Here is a 22,479-nt window from a genome sequence, read left to right as displayed (position 1 = left end):
GTGAGAGGGCTTTCTCTAGTTGCGGCAAGCGGGGGCCGCTCTTCATCGCGGTGCGCGGGCCTCTCACTATTGTGGCCTCTCTTGTTACGCAGCACAGGCTCCAGACACGCAGGCTCAGTAGTTGTGGCTCACGGGCCTAGTTGCTCCGCGGCATGTGGGATCTTCCCAGACCAGGGCTCGAACCCGTGTCCCCTGCATTAGCAGGCAGATTCTCAACCACTGCGCCACCAGGGAAGCCCGAGTTCTTTGTATATTTAACAGTCCTTTATCAGATGTGTTTTTTGCAAATATTTTTTCTCAGTGTGTGGTTTGTCTTTTAATTCCTTGATATTGTCTTTTGCAGAGAAGAAATTTTTAATTTTAATGAAGTCCAGCTTATCAATGATTTCTTTTATAGATTATGTCTTTGGTGTTGTATCTAAAAAGGCATCACCATACCCGTGTTCATTTAGGTTTTTTCCTGTGTTATCTTCTAGGAGTTTTATGGTTTTGTGTTTTACATCTAGGTCCATGATCTGTTTTGAGTTAATTTTTGTGTTGAGTGTCAGGTCTGTGTCTAAATTCATTTTTTTGCTTGTGGATGTCCAGTTGTTCCAGTAACATTTGTTGAAGACACTGTCTTTGCTCCATTGTATTGTCTTTGCTCCTTTGTCAAAGATTAGTTGACTGTATTTATGAGGGTCTCTTTCTGGGCTCTCTGTTATGTTCCATTGATCTATCTGTCTATTCTTTTGCCAGCACCACACTATCTTGGCTATTACAACTTTATAGTAAGTCTTGAAGTCAGACAGTGTCAGTCTTCCAACTTTATTCTTCTTTTATATTGAGTTGGCTATTCTGGGGCTTATTCCTCTCCATGTAAACTTTGGAATCAGTTTGTTGATATCCATAAAGTAACTGGCTAGAATTTTGATTGAGAGTGTATTGAATCTATTGGTTAAGTTGAAAAGAACTGACATCTTGACAACATTATGTCTTCTAATCCTTGAACATGGAATATCTCTCCATTTATTCAGTTCTTCTTTGATACTGTTCATCAGAGTTTTGTAGTTTTCCTCATATCTTACGTTTACATTGTTAGTTTTGTACCTAAGTGCAATTGAACAACACAGGTTTGAACTGTGCAGGTCCATTTATAAGTCTTTTTTCAATAAATATGTACTACAGTACCAGGTGATCTGTGGTTGATTGAATTTGCAGATGTGGAACCACGGATACAGTGGTCTGACTGTAAAGATATATGCAGATTTTTGACTGCTTGGGGTAGTTGGCACCACTAACCTCCATGTTGTTGAAGGGGCAACTGTATTTAATTTTGGGGGTTACTAATGTAAGTGGTATTGTGTTTTTAATTTCAAGTTCCACTTGTTAATTGTTGGTATATAGGAACACCATTGAATTTTGTATTTTAGCTGTGTATCCTGCAACCTTTCTATAATTGTCTATTAGTTCCAGGACGTTTTTTTTGTTGATTCTTTTGGATTTTCTACATAGATGATCATGCTATCTGCAAACAAAGACAGTTTTGTCTTCCTTCCCAGTCTGTATACCTTTTCTTTTCTTGCCTTATTTAATTACCAAGAGCATTCAGTAGGATGTTGAAAAGGAGTGGTAAGAGGGGATATGCATTGTGTCTGATCTTAGTGGGAAAGCTTTGAATTTTTTGAAAATCATCAAGTATGATTTTAGCTGTAGGTTGGTTTTTTTTTTTTCTTTGGCCACACTGCGTGGCTTGTGGGATCTTAGTTCCCCGACCAGGGATTGAACCCTGCCCCTTGGCATTGAAAGCGCAGAGTCCTAACCACTGGACCGTCAGGGAATCCCTAACTGTAGGTTTTTTATACGTAGTCTTTACCAAGTTGAGAAAATCTGCTTCTATTCTAGTTTACTGAGAGTTTTTATCTTGAATAGGTATTGGATTTGGGAAAATACTTTTTTTCATCTGTTGATATGATTGTGTGATTATTCTTTTTTAACCTGTTGATGTGATGGATTTCATAAAACTTTTGAAAAAAAGGTTTGAGAAAAATTTTCTGATATTCACATTTTCATTGCAACCTGGAATATGAACCTCATTTTAAGTGGCGTGTGTGTGTGTGTGTGTGTGTGTGTGTGTGTATGTATGTATGTGAATTTTTGCTTTTGGCTGTACAGTTTCATCATTTAAGTCATTCACTCTAACTTAAACTGTTTGGTTTTTTAAAGTCATACGTCCCTTCTTGAGATATTTTGTAAAATTAAAAAATTGCTCTCTATGGAGGAAAGAACAAAAATAGTTTTAAAAAGTTTGGAGGGTGTTTCTCAATGATTATACACTGAGTCCCCTACATATGAACCTTCAGGTTATGAACTTTCAAAGATGCGAGTGTGCATCTGGTTGCAGCAGGGAACCAGAACCTGTGCCATCCATCAGTGTTAGGCATGAGTGAAATTGCAGCTTGCCCTCCATCTCCTATTGCTGACGATCCTTCAGCTCTACCATCTCCCACCTCCTCTCCCTCCTCCAGTCAGTAACTCTTCTTGCCTGTTCACTTGATGCCAGCCCCTGTATGCCAGCTGTTGTACAGTACTACTGTAATATACTTTTCAAGGTACTGTACTGTAAGATTAAAAATGTTTTCTTTATTTTTTGTGTTTGTTTGTCTTTTATGTATTATTTGTGTGAAAAGTATTATAAACTTGTTACAGTACAGTACTATATAGCTGATTATGTTAGCTGGGTACCTAGGCTAATTTTGTTGGACTTAAGAACAAATTGGACTTATGAATGTGCTCTGGGAATGGAACTCGTTCGTATGTAGGGGACTTACTGCACCAGTAAAGTATTGATCATTAATATTAACTTCCAATTTTTTTGTAGGCTTTGCGAGCAAAATATGGAATTAGAGATGACATGGTCTTGCCATTTGAGCCTGTGAGTACATAGATGATTCAGAATATTAATATCTATTTCTTTATTAGAGAAAAAAAGAGCAGCTAACACTTTAGTTGTAACAGAATTAAATAATTGGTAGAGTATGAAATAAGAGGGAGTTTGTTTAAGAGTTTATTAACTTTAACGTGATATCTGCTGTGGTGGATAAGAGCAAAAGAAGAACCAACAATAGGCATTTTCTTAGCACCTGGCACCTGTAATTCTGAAACAAACAAGTAGCCTTTTAACATTACTAATTTTATAGTAGCTTATTTTCTAGTGTGGCCCATTTCCAGGCTTCTAAAGACAAAATTTTGCCATATTACTCATGAATGTTTATGTTTTCATATTAGTATCTGAAGAAGAAAAAAAATTTAAATTACTAGTGAATAGTTTTCATGAAGAATCCAGAAGACTTAATATAAACCAGAAATAAGACCATCCATAAATTTAGTTGTTTACAGCGTTTTGCTAGTTTCAACATTAGTTAATTATGTGCCAGTGGGGGGTTGAGAGTTGGGGAAGGTGTGTGTGTAGTGAGGGAGGGACGGTGCGGGGGTTGGTGCAGAGAATTCGGGGGGTTCCTATGGAGAGTAGGAAGACAAACTCACATCTGGATGTTAGTCCCTAATGTGTGACACTGCCCTAATGATATATAAAATCTGAAGTGACTTCATTGGACAGTAGAGGCAAAAGGACCATGCCTTTAGGGCTGTTTTTGTGTTTATTCAGTGTGAATAAGTTCTGACATTGCTCTTTTTTGCAGGTGCCAGTCATTGAAATTCCAGGCTTTGGACAGCTTTCTGCTGTAACCATGTGTGATGAGTTGAAAGTTCAGAGCCAGAATGACCGAGAAAAACTTGCAGAAGCAAAGGAGAAATTATACCTAAGAGGCTTTTATGATGGTGTAAGTAATAATTTTGTTATCATTTTTATTTGATTTACTTACTCCATGCTCTATGATTTTCTTCTTAGTGATTTAGAAGAACACTATAGAAAAATTCAATATTGTTTCAGCTATATCCTGTTTTGAGAGGGATTACTATAAGATTGTGTTCTTGTGTTTCCAAATTTATTTTTTTAATCTATTTTGGTCCAATAGTATTTACGGAAATTCCATTTTTGTGCCCTCTAATCTCTGAGTGAATTTCTTGAGAAGATATTTAAAGTTAGTTCATATTATTATACAATAAACTCCAAAGGCTTATTGCATGGACCATACCTGGTCCCTTCTTTTGCTCTCTTAATTGTGGAGTTCGTATTTTAAATAAGCAGTTTCATTCAGTTCATTAATTTACTTGTTAATGCCTATTCCATGACATGTTAGCACAACAGGTAAGTTGTGAACCTCTCTTTTCTCCTCAATTGTGCATATGTTAACGTGGCTTACATTTCCATGGAAAGAAGATGAGGCTAGAGAAAGTAAAAACCCAATCAAGTTGCTAGTGACTTGAGGTTGAAATGAAGATTTTTAAGGCTGTAAGTGAGAATGTTCTTTATTTTTACCTTTACTTTCATTTCTCTGGATAACCAAGAATTGGTTATATGTCCTTTTTAAAAGTAACTTACACGTTTTGGATGACAGTAAAAGCCAACACTTACAGAGCATTTACATATTAACTTACTTATATCTCAAAATAACCTTGTGAAGTAGGCACTTATTCCCGATTTATAGATGAGGAAATTGAGGCACTAAGAGATTAAGAAATTTACCTAAGATCAGCCAGATAGCCAGGCAGAGGCAGAACTGGGACTCACACTAGGCAACTTGGCTCTAAGATTTGTGCTTTTAACCCCTGTGCCATAATGATCAATAACTATAATTTCATAATGATGAATTAAGTAGATATGAAGCATTTTGGTACGTTAGAGAATTGGGGCAGAAAAAGAACACGTGTCTTTTCCACTTAAGATAGAAACTATTAAGAATTCCCTGGTGGTCCAGTGGTTAGGACTCTGCACTCTGATTGCTGACGGCCCAGTTTCAATCCCTGGTCAGGGAACTAAAATCCCAATCCCACATGCTGCACAGTGTGGCAAAAAAAAAAAAAAAAAAAAAGAAACTATTTGAGAGAGTCAACAGGAGTCAGATAGATGGAGGTCAGAGTATCTATCAGCTGGAAGGAGATTGTGGCTTTGCTCTGTGACAGCAATGGGAAAGTCATTACTTTGCCCTAGAATTAAATCTCCCCACTACGTAAAAGGCAGAGTTGAAAAACAGTAGGCCTTCCTCTAAGAGCCAAGTTTACCGCACGGCCAAGCAAAGGAGAATGCTTGCTGACAACAGGCGGAGTTGAAAAGAGAAGCCTAAGTGGGGCCGAGCTGCATTTGCTCAGTTCCTTCTCCTAAAGCCTTCAGGAATGATGTGAGTTAGGGTAGAGGAATCCTCTTCACATGGAAACCTGAGAAGTGGGAAGGAAGTGAGCATTTCTTTCTAATCGTGTTCATAATACTTATCCTAGTTATACTGAAAGAAAAACAAGTGTGTTGTAAATGCTAGTTGTCCAAGCTGTGCCAAAATAAAAATTTATGTTTATAAATGTGATAAATTTCACACTAAAAATATTTTGATTGTGTGTGGAAGTAAATTTAGTTAGGGAAAGTTCTAGGAGGGGCACCCAAAGCAAATTTTAATTGTATGTACTTTTTCCCTACTTCTCATCCTTTTAGGTAATGTTGGTGGATGGATTTAAGGGACAGAAGGTCCAAGACGTAAAGAAGACTATTAAAAACAAGATGATTGACACTGTATGTAATAGGCTATCCTCTGAAGGCTGTTTTAGGAGAAGAGCTTTCAGTTAATAGACTTTACAGTGTTACTTAGCAGTGAGTTCTGTAGTAGAACCTGTAGCTATATTAAAGATATAATTTTGTTTATATATAAAATTGGAGACCTATTTAGCAATTCATTTAACTTGAACATCCCACCTGTAATGTTGATGAAGATAGTGTTCTAAAGTTGGCATGTACAAATCATATACAGAGAATTTTAGTGATGCTTCCTGGCAGGAACCATTCGAGGTACTAGTAGTTGACAATTCTTACTTTATGTAGTGCTTTACTTTTTACTTCCATCCTTTTTCCCCTCTTCATTTCTGTTGTAACTTTTTTCTGTTGAGTTACTTAAGTACTTAACTTTTGAAATTGAATTTTTATTTTTGACAGTTGTGTATACCCATAATACAGAGAGACAATGATCTGTAAGTCTTATTAAAATAAAAAAAGCAGCAATTTCCTCTCCATCCTTCCACATTCTCTTAAATTTCTCTTCCTTGGACAGGCTTACTTTAATCTCTTTTAGTTATTTCTTTTAGTATTGACCTCTACCTCTCTTATAGATCTCTAATCTAAATACTTGTAGAGTAATTTTTAAATTTTTCAGTTTTAGCCATCAGCCCTAGACTTCCTACTGTGGAAGATCAAGATTGAACTCTTCTCCAACCTGTGTCTTCCTCTCTAACCTCGCATTTGTATACACTTCTCCACCCCCTATCTTCCTAGTATAGGTATATTATAACTTACGTTAGAGCAGTAGTCAGTGGGTACGTTTTTGAGACATGGCTGATCCATAATGTAGTATACAATGAGAACTTCTCTCCCCTAGCTTTTCGTTTTCCCTGGAGTTAATAACTGTCTTTTTCTTTTTTTTTTCCCCCACTTTTCTTACTTTTAAATACAGTTACCAATACTTCATCCCCAAACTCTGTCCCAACTGTTTATTTTTCCTCTCAGTACCTTCAAACACATGAGTATGCTATTGTTTACATCTTAGAGAAAGTTCTCCCAGAGCCTTCTGGCCTGTTGTAATTATCCACACCGTTTGCTTACTGTAGGTGTGCACAGATGTCATCTGGGATGTTCCTCCACCATTACTTAGGATTTCCTTTGCTTCTCATGAGTTGGATCTCCTGTTTCCTTGCCCCCATGGCTTCTTCTTTCTTATTTACTTTATTGTTTTGGTGATGCTCTTCCTCTAGTAGTGTTCCTGAAAAAGGGTGCCTGGAAGGTAAATTTTTGTGACCTTCCATGTCTGAAGTATCTTTATTCTGTCCTCATACTTGAATGCCTGGGTGTAGGATTCTGGGTTAGAAATAATTTTCCCTTAAAAATTTGAAGGCCATTATCCATGGTGTTCTGGTTCAGTGATGCTGTTGAGAAGTCCAAAACCATTCTGGTAATAATGGATCTTTTATAAGTGACCTGTGTCTCCACTGTTCCCTGCACTGCCCCCAACCCTGCCAAAGCTTATAGAATCTTCTCTTTTCTTCCAGTATTTTGAAATTTCATGATGATTTATTTTGGTGTAGGTCAGTTTTCATTCATTCTTCTGGCTGTATGCTGGGCTCCTTCAATCTGGAAACTTATGTTCTCCAATTTGGGGAAAGTTTCTTGACTTTTTTGTTTAATTATTTTATCCCTTCCCATTCTTTATTTTTGCTTTCTGAATTCTTATTATTCAGATATTGGATCTCTTAGACTCTGAAAGTTCTTTTGCTCTTCTATCTGGAGGAGTCCCTCAACTTTTTCTTCCTATGAGTTTTTGTTCATTTGTTTACTGTGTTTTTTATATCTGCTACTTGTGTGCTTGTGCGTGTGTGTATAAATAAATGTTTCTAAGAATTCATTAGAATTTTTTTCGTTGTGTGGAAAATTTCAAATTTATAAAAAAGTGGAGTAGTATAATAAATTCTTGTGTACCTCTTACCCAGCTTCAGCATTTACCAACTCAGAGCCAGTTTAAGAGCTTATTCTTATCTTATCCTTTTTTTATAGGATGCTGCTATTCTTGTTTCAGGGATATGAAATTTTAATCTCTTATTAATCTGAGGAAGACTAATGATATTTAAGAGTGGGTACAAAAATCTTTTTGGATTTTTTGGATACCTTTTTGGATATGAGTAGGGCTTGTCTCTGGGCTTCACTGGGAGAGATCTGGCAGGTCCATTTGGACCTTAGGGAAACCCTGATGTTAGCCTTGATGTTAATTAGGGCTTCTTGGTTTGTTAGATTCCCCTCAGAAGATTCTTCAGTTTCCGGTTTAAAGGGTCTAAGCTAACTGAGCATTCTGGGAGCTAAACGGCGGAAGATTACTAGGTTGGGTTCCAACACCCAATGTGCTGACTTTCACTTAATCCCTCTTTTTCACTATGATACCCATACCCTCAACTTCGTCCTCTGGTTGACTCTCTTTTGTCCTCTCCAGAGAGTGAACCTTCACTGTTCTGCTGGCGTAGGAAGGGGCAGTTGCCTGCCTGCATGGTGTGGGATTAGGGTATCTGGGGTTCTAACTTCTTGAAAAGACTTCAGTTAGTCCTCCTGTTTCCAGTCTCATGTTACCTTCTCTTCCAGAACTATCTTGTGCCACAAATCCTGAGTCTTTTTGGAGGTTCTGTAATGCAAACTGAATTGCTTTTCAGCCTTCTCTTCTGTGGGCTTAGGATTCAGCTAGCTTCCTTTGATCTGCTAATACAATTGTCACTCATTCTGCTTTTTAGTTTCCAAAATTTGGTTAATATTATTTCTTCTCCCATTCTTGTTGTCTTTGTAGCTTCATACCATTAAAACAAAAAAAGCCTCTTTGTTGTTATTTTGTTAGAACTTTGAGAGGGAGCAGAGTTAATTAAATGTCTGTTTTTAATTTACCATCTTTAAACCAAAGTCCTACCTATTTAAGTTCAGTGTGAAGAACTTGCATTAAGAACACAGAGCAATGAATCATTTTTTGAATAATGATGCTGAATTTTATTTTAAAAAATTATCCTAGCCTAATAAGTTTGGGATTATAATACATTAAGAGATATTTGTATTTTTTTCTAAAAATAAAATTTACGGTCAGTTTTCTAGTGGGAATTTTTCATGATGCTATAAATCTTTAGTAAAAGTATCTTCCGTGTTTAATTTTTGTGCATCTCTTTTTTTTAAAGGCAGTGGTTCCATGCATCTATTTTCTTTATATTTTTATTATAACAAGAATAAAAGGCTGCCATAGGCAGCCTAACCTTCAAACCATAACATTAGAAACTGTTAAACATCTTTCACTCTGAAAAGGAATAAGCTATGCCTAGAGAAGGTGATCCATTTGATGAAGATGCATGCCTTTTCAGAAGCATGTGTTATACAGAAAGAAAAGCAGATAACTTTTGGGAAGTTGGGAAGAGGGAAGACATAATGAAAACCTGGGGTTTTGGGTATTGGTGGTATTGGTGGTAGAGCATTTTTTTTTCTGAAAAGTTACCTTTCTTTTCCTTGAGGAATAGAGATTGCCTTGACATAATATCTGATATATTTTTATTTACTTTCGTTTAGGGAGATGCATATATTTACATGGAACCAGAGAAACAAGTTATGTCCAGGTCTTCAGATGAATGCGTCGTGGCCCTGTGTGACCAGTGGTTAGTTTTTCTTATAGCAAGAAGAAATTTCTTCCTGTCACTTCGCTTATCCTTGACTTTTTTTTTGTTAATAAATTTGTCCACTCCTAGGTACTTGGATTATGGAGAAGAGAACTGGAAAAAAAAGACATCCCAGTGCTTGAAGAACCTGGAAACGTAAGATGGGAGAAAATGATAGGGAAGGAGATGAGAAACAGGGAAGACAATGAAGCTGAAGAGAGACACTTTATCTTCTGCTCTCTCTAGGTTCTGTGAGGAGACCAGGAGGAATTTTGAAGCTACCTTAGATTGGCTGCAAGAGCATGCTTGCTCAAGAACTTACGGCTTAGGTAAGGAAACTTCAAATTTTTCTGTTTGAGTGACTTTGCCAGTTACACAGCAAATTAACACTTCACCTTTTTTTCTTCTCTTCCAGTGTGTTTCTGAATTGGAAGTGAGAGGTTTTGGTTAGAGGGTGAAGGAAGCTAGGATGTGGTCCCCTACCATCTACCTGGTGGTAGAAGTATCTAATGCCCATATAGCTTTTATGATGCAGTTTTTTTTAATACAAAGTTTCTAGTGCTTCAACCATTTTGTTTTTTTATTTACTTGTTTATTTATATTAATTATTCAAGTAAATTTAAGAACCTAAGTAAGTAGCTTTGTCAGTGCTACAGACCTGCTCTTAAAAATGTGAATTTTGTAGATGAAGTGTCTCTTAGGTTCCTCATGCATTAATTATCTTCTTTTTATCTTGCAGGTACTCGTCTGCCATGGGATGAGCAGTGGCTGATTGAATCACTCTCTGACTCCACTATTTACATGGCATTTTACACAGTTGTACATCTGTTGCAGGGAGGTAACTTGCGTGGACAGGCAGAGTCTCCACTGGGCATCAGGTTGGTAAATGGATAAGGGGAAGGAATGTAATTTGTTAGCATGAGGTGATCTTTTGATTTATGTATTGAAAATTCTTTCTTTTTTTTTTTTTTTTTAACTTATTTTATTTTTATTTATTTTTGGCCGTGTTGGGTCTTTGTTGCTGCACACAGGCTTTCTCTAGTTGCAGCGAGTGGGGGCTACTCTTGGTTGCGGTGCGCAGGCTTCTCATTGCGGTGGCTTCTCTTGTGGAGCACGGGCTCTAGGCACGCGGGCTCAGTAGTTGCGGCTCGCAGGCTCTAGAGCACAGGCTCAGTAGTTGTGGCTCACGGGCTTAGTTGTTCTGTGGCTTGTGGGGTCTTCCCGGACCAGGGCTCAAACCTGTGTCCCCTGCTTTGGCAGGCAGACTCTTAACCACTGCACCACCAGGGAAGCCAGAAAATTCTTTCTAATAATAATTAGGTTTTATAAGAATTCATTTAGTGGAATTTTGTCATGATATTTTTGCTTTTTTTGCATTGAACTGAGAAAGTAATAAATAGCCCCTTCTCTGTTATCCCTTCTTCATTCTTATGGGAGTCTGTTGTCCTCATTTGTTACTGTAAAACATTAAGAAAGTGATTTCTACTTCACAGTTGGATTAAAATGCTAATTCTTTCAAAGAAATTATATATATATTTTGTTGTTGATGTTTGTTCGTTTCTTTTATTTTAATACAGACCACAGCAGATGACCAAGGAAGTTTGGGATTATGTTTTCTTCAAGGAGGCTCCATTTCCTAAGACTCAGATCCCAAAGGAAAAATTAGATCAGTTAAAGCAGGAATTTGAGTTCTGGTATCCTGTGGATCTTCGAGCGTCTGGCAAGGATCTTATTCCAAATCATCTTTCATATTTCCTTTATAATCATGTGGCTATGTGGCCAGAAGAAAGGTGAGTGCTAAAAAAGATGTGGACTGAATTTATTGATTATTGACAAGGGTGCCTTGTGGCTTCAAATATATAGATGTTATAGTGGGGGGTATAGTTAGATTTAACAGTTACATTCTTTTTCTTACGTTAAATGTACTGAAGGAGAAAGCACACCTTCTCCTATCTGTTATATCCAGAAATCTTCGTACCTACCTTGGGCCACCAAAGCATGTCACATGTCAGGTACTCTGTCAGTAATTCCCTTGACCTGTTACGTGACTCATTTGACCTGTTAGATGCTGGAATAAAGGCGATTTCAGACAGAGCCTAGGACATTAGAAAGGGAGGGAAACATCCCTTTAGAGCTGAGAGCCCCAAGGTTCCAGCATTAAGTAGTGATGTTCTGACTAGAATCTAGGTCAAAGATGCATTTTTTAATACCATGTGCTCAAGAGTAATCCTTCTATCATCTTCCCTCTTGATCCAGACATGTCTCTTTGCCTTTCCCTCCTGTCCTCAAGTAGCTGAAGAAACAAACCCCTTCCACTGTTCAAATTTTATTTTGTAAAAGCAATCTCATGGGACTTTTTGTATTTAGGATGAGATTGCATTTAGAATGAGATTACATTTTCTTTCTCAAGAATAAAAGGGAGATTTTGGAGAAGAGGAATAAAATAAATATGATGTGGTTCTTGTCATCCAATTATTTTTCTCTATTGGCTAAAATGTGTTTTTGGAGATATCAGGTGTCTCCGAAGAACTTGTTAGTAACATAGTAGAATATTTATCCCCTTGCATCAAGTTTTGGACATGTATTAGGGTTTTAAAAATTACAGATAAGTGGTAGCTTCAGGTGCTTTTGTCAGACACTCTTCTAATCACTTTTAGTAACTCGTGTAATTTTCACTACAACTTTTCGAGGAAGGTCTGTAATATCCTCGTTTTTACGGACAAGGAACCTTCGTGAGGCATAGAGAGCTCAAAATAACTCACCCAGAGTTACCCAGCAATGGCAGAACCAGGATGCAGAACCCAGCAGTCTGGCTCCAGAACTCTTGCTCTTAACATTACCCCCTACATGATCTCATTGTTAGAATGAATGAATGATATGTACATAGTTTGAAAATTCAGACAGCTCATAAAGGTACAAAGTTAAAAGTGAACTTTCACCCTTTTCCCTATATTAGTCTATTTCCCAAAGCTCATCACTGCTACTGCTTTCTTGTGATTTCTTCTGGAAAATGTATGTATGCATATACAAGCAGCAGATATCTGTACTTGTTTATTTTTTAATTTATACAAAGATGCCACATTATAGACACTATTCTGTCTCTTGTTTTTTCCTTGTAATAGTATATTTCTAAGATCTTTTTATTTTTATATATATAGCCCTGCCTGTATTTTAAAAATAGTTATAGTATTTCATTGTATTCCTGTACCGTAGTTTATATCAATATAACCAGTCCTTTACTAATGGATACTTTCCTTGTTTTCACTGGTTTCCTGTTATGAACAGGACTCAATTAATATCCCTGCACATTTGCCTTAGCAATCTTTTGTGAATCTTTTAGCGTTTACCTCAAATTTTTAAGGCTAAACCATAATCTTTAAATCTTATTTTCTATCTTTAAACATTTTCCTGTCAAGTGATAAATGGCCTGTAGCTGTGAGAGCAAATGGACATCTCCTCCTCAACTCTGAGAAGGTAAGGCTCATTGCCTCTTGAAAGGTTAAAATGCTACAGAAAAGTTTTTTAGATTTAGGATGTTGTACTTTTTAAATAAAGAATGTGAAAATCAGAGAGTTAAATATTTTCCATTTAAAATGTTTAGGACTACCAGCGTAAATGAGAAGTTTATCTTTAAAATTGAGTGAGTGGAGTAGATAGTATTAATTGAGAGGTGGGATGGGGAAAACTTCCCTATTATAACATTTGTATTAGAGTGGCAAAGGGTGACACAAATTATTACGGGACACAAATTATTACGGGAGGAGAGAGAGAAAGGGACAGGAAATGTAAAGATCCTAGCATTGTGACCCGACAATATCTTTCTCATTAAGTTGAGAAAATAATTTGGTGGTTTTTGCTTTATAATGTGTCTGGCCAGTAAATTAGAATAATAGAATTTTGGAGTTTATAGGATTTTTAAATGTCATTTAATGCTTCTTTCCAGATGGTATCTCTCTCCCCATACTACTGCAACTTCCCCTTTTACGTTACCACTACTAATATATTCTATATATGATTTTTTTTATGCTACATAAGACTTCACCTAATTATTCAATATCCTCAACAGGAGTTATGCCAACCTCTTGACAAGCCCTTGTTTGCCCCTATGATGCTTTTGTGTACATTAGAAAGGGGCACCCTACCTCAACTAAACAAAAAAAAATTAAGTTACAATATTATTTATTTCTCATTAATAACAATTGTAACAAGTTGGACTTTTTCCAACCAGTGAATCTTGCTACATCTGTTGGAATATTAATGGTAAGAGAATATTCATTGCTATAGGTATGTCATAATGAAAATAGTTATAGATTTAAACATAGCAGATGATATGAATTGCAAAATGAGATGTTATTTTTTACCAGTGTCCTAATATTGAAAGGGAATAAAAAAGTTCATGTAAGGTAATCTGTACATTAGGCTGAAAAATAGCTATTTTATAGATTTTGTTAAATCAACAAGGACTTTTGATTATCAAACTCATTTGTTCTTTGTAGGTCAAAGTGAACCGTATATATTTATATATATGTATGTGTATATATGTGTGTATGTATATGTGAGTATATAAATATGAATCCTGTTATAACATGACATTTCCTTTGGTCTCCACATTGTTGTGCTATACGTACATTATACTCATTTTATTAGGACAAAATATTTTACTGCCATATAGTTGAAAATTGATAGAATGACCACCTTTCTTTGGTATCAGCAAAGTTACAAAAACATAAACATTTTTTAAATAATAAAGATTGCTAGGCTGGGCACAGTTCCTCCTTAGTTGTGCTGCCTTCAGGCAGAGCACAACTTGAGTAGCCAGTTGTGACCCTAATGACAGGAGGTTCCCTAAAACCCTAATTTTGACCTCATGAGCTTGTCCATTCATTTCTGAATGACTCTGTAAAGCTGAATGACTCTGTAATTGCTGTAAAGCTCTTCTTTATGACCAGCTGAAGTGTTGCAGAGTTATAGTGGAATCATCCACGTGTCTAAACCAATTCCCAAGGGACAGTATTGGTTAATGGAAGGAGTCGTGGACCGAGTATCAGACTGGAGATGCTGTCCTAGCTTTGTCACTGACTAGGTTAGTGACTCAGACAAGTCACTTCAGTTTTCTCCTCTGTAAAGTTAGTATAAGGTATCTTTTCCTTTCCATGTTTCTGATCCTTTTGGTTTTTATCTGATTGTGGCCAACCCATTTAATTTGATGTGGCTGATTTGGTTTATTTTATTTATATATACTCTTACTAATGCCTGATCATTGACTTTCTCTTTCAGATGTCAAAATCCACAGGCAACTTCCTCACTTTGACCCAAGCTCTTGACAAATACTCAGCCGATGGTGAGTATGCTTTTTTGTTATTGCTGTTGCATAGTGTGCAGTTCTCCTCAGATTACAGAAGGCAAGTTAGCATTGTTGTTTCAGTTTCATTGCTTTTCTCTTTCGCTTTTACCAATACTTTAAAATACTCATGTTTTCTTTGTGTACAGGAACATAATTTTTAAAACATAAGAATTGCTGATCTGATCTGTTTAGGAACAAATTTAAGCTAAGATTATTAGAGTCTTCTTTCAAAGGAAACTCACTGTGCTACCTGGTTTGTTCCTAATTTCATGCTACTTCTAAGATTAAAGAGTTGGTTTGTAGGGGGACTTCCCTGGTGGTCCAGTGGTTAGGACTTCGCCTTCCAATGCAGGGGGTGTGGGTTCGATCCCTGGTCGGGGAGCTAAGATCCCACATGCCTTGCAGCCAAAAAACCAAAACATAGAAGAGAAGCAATGTTGTAACAAATTCAATAAAGACTTTAAAAATGGTCCACATCAAAAAAAAAAAAATCTTAAAGAAAAAAAAAAGAGTTGGTTTGTAGAGATGTTAAGTATGTAGGAAGCTTTTTCAAAGTATTTCCTCCATATTTGGTATACATATAAGTGACTTGAACCTAGGAGCATTCATGTCTTCAAAAAATATGTTTTCCCTGGCCTCATTACTATTCCATTTAACTGTTACTTTGTCAAGAGAAGAAATGCACTAACCTGAAAGAACCAGTCATTTCTTATGTAACCCAGTCTTTGGTCATCATGGCTGATCATTTGCTGATCATGGCTACCATAGTTTGAGACCGCACTGAAGGGGATGGGGAAGAACTAACCTAAGTTACTTAGAAAAACAGTATTTTGACTGAACGCAGTAAGGCCAAAAGAACTGTACACAAATCCTGTAGGTTTTTTTTTAAAAGAGGTGTAGATTAGCAATTCTGAAACTTTTATGGGTTTACTGGGATTTGACAAATAAATATATTATAGATAAGAGCTCATTGTCAGAAGCTATAAATAGGTCAAGAGGAAATGCTAGAATGAACCCTGCGGTGTTGGATTGGAATTGGCAACATCAGTATGAACTCACGGGTTTTATTTTACATACAGACAGATATAAAAATAAACATAGATTTATGTGTGGGTTAGTGTACATACATTTATTTTCCTAGTTCTTTCTGCTGAGAGAGCCCATGGACAGTGAAACACCTGGCATTCAGATCTTGGTTTCTAAATACCATTCTCTAATAAAAGGAACTAGGGCTCCTAGGAGAAGGGTTGATTTGAGGGCTGGAGTAGGAAAAATACAAGATGAGCATGGAACATTTTATGATGCCAGAAAGTAAGGAAATGTTTCAAAAAGGATGGGGACAGTTTGAAAGGGCACAGGAGCCAACCTGACAGGGCTCCCAATTGCCCACGCTAGAGCAATTTAGGAAACAAAGTAAATAATGATAGTATTGAATTATAACCCGGTGAATAAATTAAATATTTATGAATCCATATGAATGTATAGTAATAATTGAATAAATAAATAAGTGGGGGAGTAGGGACTGTTCTTCCTTTCAGAAGAATTCCAAGTAATAAAGTAGAAGGATTGAGTGAAATATAAAATCACCGTTAGACAAACATCGTAGTAATATTGTCACAGACAAAATCCATCAGTGGTTGCCAAAATCAATGGGTGAAAGTTAAAAAAAAAAAAAAGATTATTTGCATATTCTCAGAGTATCTCTCCCAAGATATTTCTTAATCACAAAGGGAAAAACAGTAACTTTACAGTGGAGAAACTTGGCAGACAGTCTACCTGACCAAGTGAGGAAGGTTTGCAATAGTAGTAATAAGCCATATCAATATTACCTACCTCCCTGATAATGATACACTGAGAAAGACACACAGCATCACTTTTGTGATATTCTTGTCAGAGGTTCATAACATCAGTTTAATCATGAGAAAACATCAGACAAACCCAAGTTGGGAGAAATTCTATTAAATACCTGACTACTGTTCATCAGAAGTCAAGGTCCAGGACAGACTGAGAAACTGTCACAGCTTTGAAGAGACCAAGGAGGTACAACAGTCAAATGCAAGGTGGGATTCTGGATTGGATCCTAGAACAGAGAAGGATATTAGAGGATGCACTGGTGAAATTTGAATAAAGTCTGTAGTTCAGTTAATAGTATCATACTAATGTTAACTTCCTGCTTTTGAAACTGTGGTTATGTAAGTTGTTAACATTAAGAGAGTCCAGTAAATGGTATATGTTTATTCTCATCTTTGGCATCTTTTCTGTAACTGTAAAATTATTTCAATATAAAAAATTAAAAAATGTGTTCAGCTTCTTGTGTACTGTAAAAGATGTTTAATGCATACATAACTTGATGTTACATATTCTCATCTCCTTTAAGGCGCAGATGGTAGCATATACCCTACATACTGTTTTGAAATTTGCCTTCTTCACTTAGTTCATATTTGAGATCACTTCATGTTGATATACAAGAGTTACCTCACTCTTTTACAGCAATATAGTCTTCCATTGCAAGGATGTCCTGTAATTTATTTAGACTCTTATTGATGATTTTTTCAGTATTTTAGAATGGAAGATTTTGGTTGAAAAGTTGTATTTCGTTAGTAGGAAAGTTGGAAGAATCTGCTTTTAGGACTAAGAAAATCTGTATTTGTGCACATAAGGCACTTCTGTGTGTTCTTAATGCATTAAAATATAGTAATATTTTGCTACCTGTAAATGAGGCTGAGATGTTGATAGGGATATCTTTCCCCAGTTTATCATTTTTTCCCTCTGCCTCATTAAAGATCACTTTATCTCATTAACTCAACATGCCTGAGAAGAAACACATATTGATGCTAAGTGTATGCAAATCAATACAGAAAATTCAGATATTTTAGCAACAACATTATGGATTCTACTTTTGGTGATCTTTATTTTTGCTGTTGATATATGTAGTCCTTTAAGGCGTTTGTTATTTCTTAATTTGTATGTAGGCTTGGCAGTGTACTCAACTGGATACGTAGTTGATATGCAGTAACCACATTTTTAAATCATCGATTGAGTTTTTCTTCTTCCAGGAATGCGCTTGGCTCTAGCTGATGCTGGTGACACTGTTGAAGATGCTAACTTTGTGGAAACCATGGCAGATGCAGGTATTCTCCGTCTGTACACCTGGGTGGAATGGGTGAAAGAAATGGTTGCCAACTGGGATAGCCTAAGAAGTGGTCCTGCCAGCACCTTCAATGATAGAGTTTTCGCCAGGTAATCTATGGACCCCAACCACTTTGTACTTTAGAGTTGCTTAGTCCTAGTGTATTTTTAAGTTTTCTTTTTTTTCCTCATTAAATAAATTAGAAGTTAATGATAACTACTATTCACTGAAAGCTTACTTGTGCCAGGTACTATGCTAATTACTTTGTATCCATTATCTGATTTTAGCCTTCTAGCAATTTTATATGTTAAAGATATTATTAGCTCTATTTTATAGTTAAAGAAATTGAAGCTTAGAAAAATTAAGTATTTCATTAAATGTCTCAAAGCTGGTAATTTCAAACTTGGGATATGAATTTGTTTCTGTCTCCAAAGCCCATTCTCATGACCATTTTACCATGCTGTCTTGCATTAGAGGAGGGTGGAATGGTTAAAGGAAAAGTAGGTTAAAGGAAAAGAATTGTCTTTTTTCTTCTTTTTTCCTTCAAAAAACATTTATCAGTCTCTTTGTATCAGGAACATCCTAAGCACTGGTATTACAAAGATGAATAAGACTTGATCCTTCATTGTAGTCTAGCAGGAGAGAAAAACACTTACCCAACCAATTATAAGTGCAATAGTAGGGATAGAGGGAAATTAGAGGAGATGGCATGTGAGTTCTGGGTTTCTTGAAAAATAAACCTAATTTTTGAGGGAGGGGAGAAAGCCATGGAAAGAGTATGGTATTTATTTAAAGTGTACAGTATGTGGAGGGCAGAAGTAGGAGATCAAACAAGTTGGGGCCATATTAGGCCAAATTATGAAGGGCCTGAGGTAGCGTAAGGAATATTTTTTTAATCCAATGTCAGTTGTTTAAAATGCAACAATTAAACCTGACTACAGCTTTAGTAAAGCTATTTTCATATTGCATTTTGGGCTTCTTAATAAAGTTTCCAGCAAGGAAATTTTTTGTTTTTTTAATTTTTGAATTTAATTTTATTTATTTTTTTATACAGCAGGTTCTTATTAGTCATCAATTTTATACACATCAGTGTATACATGTCAGTCCCAATCACCCAATTCATCACACCACCATCCCCACCACCCCGCGGCTTTCCCCCCCTTGGTGTCCATATGTTTGTTCTCTACGTCTGTGTCTCAACTTCTGCCCTGCAAACCGGTTCATATGTACCATTTTTCTAGGTTCCACATATATGTGTTGATATACGATATTTGTTTTTCTCTTTCTGACTTAACTTCACTCTGTATGACAGTCTCTAGATCCATTCACATCTCAACAAATGACCCAATTTCGTTCCTTTTTATGGCTGAGTAATATTCCATTGTATATATGTACCACAACTTCTTTATCCATTCGTCTGTTGATGGGCATTTAGGTTGCTTCCATGACCTGGCTATTGTAAATAGTGCTGCAATGAACATTGGGGTGCATGTGTCTTTTTGAATTATGGTTTTCTCTGGGTATATACCCAGTAGTGGGATTGCTGGATCATATGGTAATTCTATTTTTAGTTTTTTAAGGAACCTCCATACTGTTCTCCATAGTGGCTGTATCAATTTAACATTCCCACCAACAGTGCAAGAGGGTTCCCTTTTCTCCACACCCTCTCCAGCATCTGTTGTTTGTAGATTTTCTGATGATGCGCATTCTAACTGGTGTGAGGTGATACCTCATTGTAGTTTTGATTTGCATTTCTCTAATCATTAGTGATGTTGAGCAGCTTTTCATGTGCTTCTTGGCCATCTGTATGTCTTCTTTAGAGAAATGTCTATTTAGGTCTTTTGCCCATTTTTGGGTTGGGTTGTTTGTTTTTTTAATATTGAGCTGCATGAGCTGTTTATATATTTTGGAGATTAATCCTTTGTCCTTTGATTCATTTGCAAATATTTTCTCCCATTCTGAGGGTTGTTTTTTCGTCTTGTTTATGGTTTCCTTTGCTGTGCAAAAGCTTTGAAGTTTCATTAGGTCCCATTTGTTTATTTTTGTTTTTATTTCCATTACTCTAGGAGGAGGATCAAAAAATATCTTGCTGTGATTTATGTCAAAGAGTGCTCTTCCTATGTTTTCCTCTAAGAGTTTTATAGTGTCCGGTCTTACATTTAGGTCTCTAATCCATTGTGAGTTTATTTTTGTGTATGGTGTTAGGGAGTGTTCTAATTTCATTCTTTTACATGTAGCTGTCCAGTTTTCCCAGCACCACTTATTGAAGAGACTGTCTTTTCTCCATTGTATATCCTTGCCTCCTTTGTCATAGATTAGTTGACCATAGGTGCGTGGGTTTATCTCTGGGCTGTTCCATTGATCTATGTTTCTGTTTTTGTGCCAGTACCATATTGTCTTGATTACTGTAGCTTTGTAGTATAGTCTGAAGTCAGGGAGTCTGATTCCTCCCGCTCCGTTTTTTCCCTCAAGACTGCTTTGGCTATTCAGGGTCTTTTGTGTCTCCATACAAATTTTAAGATGATTTGTTCTAGTTCCGTAAAAAATGCCATTGGTAATTTGATAGGGATTGCATTGAATCTGTAGATTGCTTTGGGTAGTATAGTCATTTTCACAATATTGATTCTTCCAATCCAAGAACATGGTATATCTCTCCATCTGTTGGTATCATCTTTAATTTCTTTCATCAGTGTCTTATAGTTTTCTGCATAGAGGTCTTTTGTCTCCTTAGGTAGGTTTATTCCTAGGTATTTTATTCTTTCTGTTGCAATGGTAAATGGGAGTGTTTCCTTAATTTCACTTTCACATTTTTCATCATTAGTATATAGGAATGCAAGGGATTTCTGTGCAGTAATTTTGTATCCTTCTACTTTACCAAATTCATTGATTAGCTCTAGTAGTTTTCTGGTGGCATCTTTAGGATTCTCTATGTATAGTATCATGTCATCTGCAAACAGTGACAGTTTTACTTCTTCTTTTCCAATTTGTATTCCTTTTATTTATTTTTCTTCTCTGATTGCTGTGGCTAGGACTTCCAAAACTATATTGATTACTAGTGGTGAGAGTGGACATCCTTGTCTCGTTCCTGATCTTAGAGGAAGTGCTTTCAGTTTTTCACCATTGAGAATGATGTTTACTGTGGGTTTGTCATATATGGCCTTTATTATGTTGAGGTAGGTTCCCTCTATGCCTACTTTCTGGAGAGTTTTTATTATAAATGGGTGTTGAATTTTGTCAAAAGCTTTTTCTGCATCTATTGAGATGATCATATGGTGTTTATTCTTCAATTTGTGAATATGGTTTATCATATTGATTGATTTACGTATACTGAAGAATCCTTGCATCTCTGGGATGAATCCCACTTGATCATGTTGTATGATCCTTTTAATGTGTTGTTAGATTCTGTTTGGTAGTATTTTGTTGAGGATTTTTCCATCTATATTCATCAGTGATATTTATTAGTCTGTAATTTTCTTTTTTTGTAGTATCTTTGTCTGGTTTTGGTATCAGGGTGACCATCAAGGAATTTTTAAACAAGCATGTGGTTAACTGTGTTGTCATAAACAGGAGCTCTAAGTAGTGTTACAACAATACTCAAGAGTGGATAGACAGTGGGAGGCTGCAATAGTCAGTTTTGAGCAACACAAAGATGGTTTTGTAGTTGAGCAGTCTTAAATGTTTCATGCATTGTTCTCATTTTAATGTTTATTAGTATGTGTGGAAGTTTTTTATACCTATATATATGTACTTGCCTTTAAACTCAATTACCTTTTTTTTCCTATTCAATAGTGAAATGAATGCAGGCATTATAAAAACAGATCAAAACTATGAAAAGATGATGTTTAAAGAAGCTTTGAAAACAGGGTTTTTTGAGTTTCAGGTAGGCTATTCTTTTAGTAGCTATAAAATATGTCAGTGTGAATATGATGTATTTCTTCTTTTTTCCCCTCCTGCTGTAGCATTATAACTCATCTTAAGTGGAGACTGAAAATTTGTAAAATATTCAATAAATTGTGATTTTAAATAGTTTTCTTGGGTACTTTTTCTATTATGTCTCTTTAATATAAGTAATTCTATTCTTAGTTGAGCTGTGGGTTAATAAAGATGTTAAATCTAAAAATTAGTCCGGTTTTCCAGGAAAACATTTTAAAGTTGATAAAAAAGGCATAATTGTAACTAATTGCTATTAGTTTGAAAGCAAACAGTTTCTGAGGTTTTCCACAAGGTGTCAGCATATCCTCAGGTTTGGCAGTTCAAGTGCTTAAAGTAAAAATGTAGCTTTCCTCAGTCGGTTTTGTAAAATATCACATTGGGATTTATGTAACTTGGTTTTCAGAGATATGATTAAATAAGGATAAGTGCTGAGCATAGCAGTGTGTCATATTTACAGCCTTTTTGATGCTATTAATACATGCTACTCAGCATTCACCCTTAGTACACAGTTTAAATTGTTCATCTCTTATGTCCATTGCAAAATGTCTTTTTCAGATATTTTTCTTGAGAATCAGTATAAAACTGCATTATCCTTTTGTTAGGATTGATTTACATTTTTTTTTTTCTGAAAAACAGGGCTAAGTGAACATTTATTTGATTTTAGAATTGAAAAAAGATTTCCTAATCGTAAAAACAAAAGAAAGGAATAACCAAAAAAATTCTGATGAATTTGCCAACATAGATAAGAAAATCATAACTGAAATCA

At 36.0% G+C, this 22,479-nt stretch overlaps 1 protein-coding gene across 1 annotated transcript in view; it reads left to right on the top strand.

Moving 5' to 3' along the window:
* Positions 1-22,479, top strand: part of LARS1 (leucyl-tRNA synthetase 1) — a 66,863-nt gene that overhangs the window by 27,628 nt on the left and 16,756 nt on the right. The window contains exons 13-24 of the mRNA XM_082382644.1: positions 2,861-2,914; positions 3,681-3,821; positions 5,585-5,662; positions 9,221-9,306; positions 9,397-9,462; positions 9,553-9,635; positions 10,046-10,184; positions 10,884-11,096; positions 12,723-12,780; positions 14,584-14,647; positions 17,707-17,890; positions 21,570-21,660. Coding sequence (XP_082238770.1) covers positions 2,861-2,914; positions 3,681-3,821; positions 5,585-5,662; positions 9,221-9,306; positions 9,397-9,462; positions 9,553-9,635; positions 10,046-10,184; positions 10,884-11,096; positions 12,723-12,780; positions 14,584-14,647; positions 17,707-17,890; positions 21,570-21,660 — 1,257 coding nt within the window. The remainder of the gene's footprint in view (positions 1-2,860; positions 2,915-3,680; positions 3,822-5,584; positions 5,663-9,220; positions 9,307-9,396; positions 9,463-9,552; positions 9,636-10,045; positions 10,185-10,883; positions 11,097-12,722; positions 12,781-14,583; positions 14,648-17,706; positions 17,891-21,569; positions 21,661-22,479) is intronic.

This window comes from Balaenoptera borealis, assembly GCF_965194805.1.
Source record: "Balaenoptera borealis genome assembly, chromosome: 2".
Taxonomy (NCBI): domain Eukaryota; kingdom Metazoa; phylum Chordata; class Mammalia; order Artiodactyla; family Balaenopteridae; genus Balaenoptera; species Balaenoptera borealis.
This window is presented reverse-complemented; position numbering and strand designations above follow the sequence as displayed.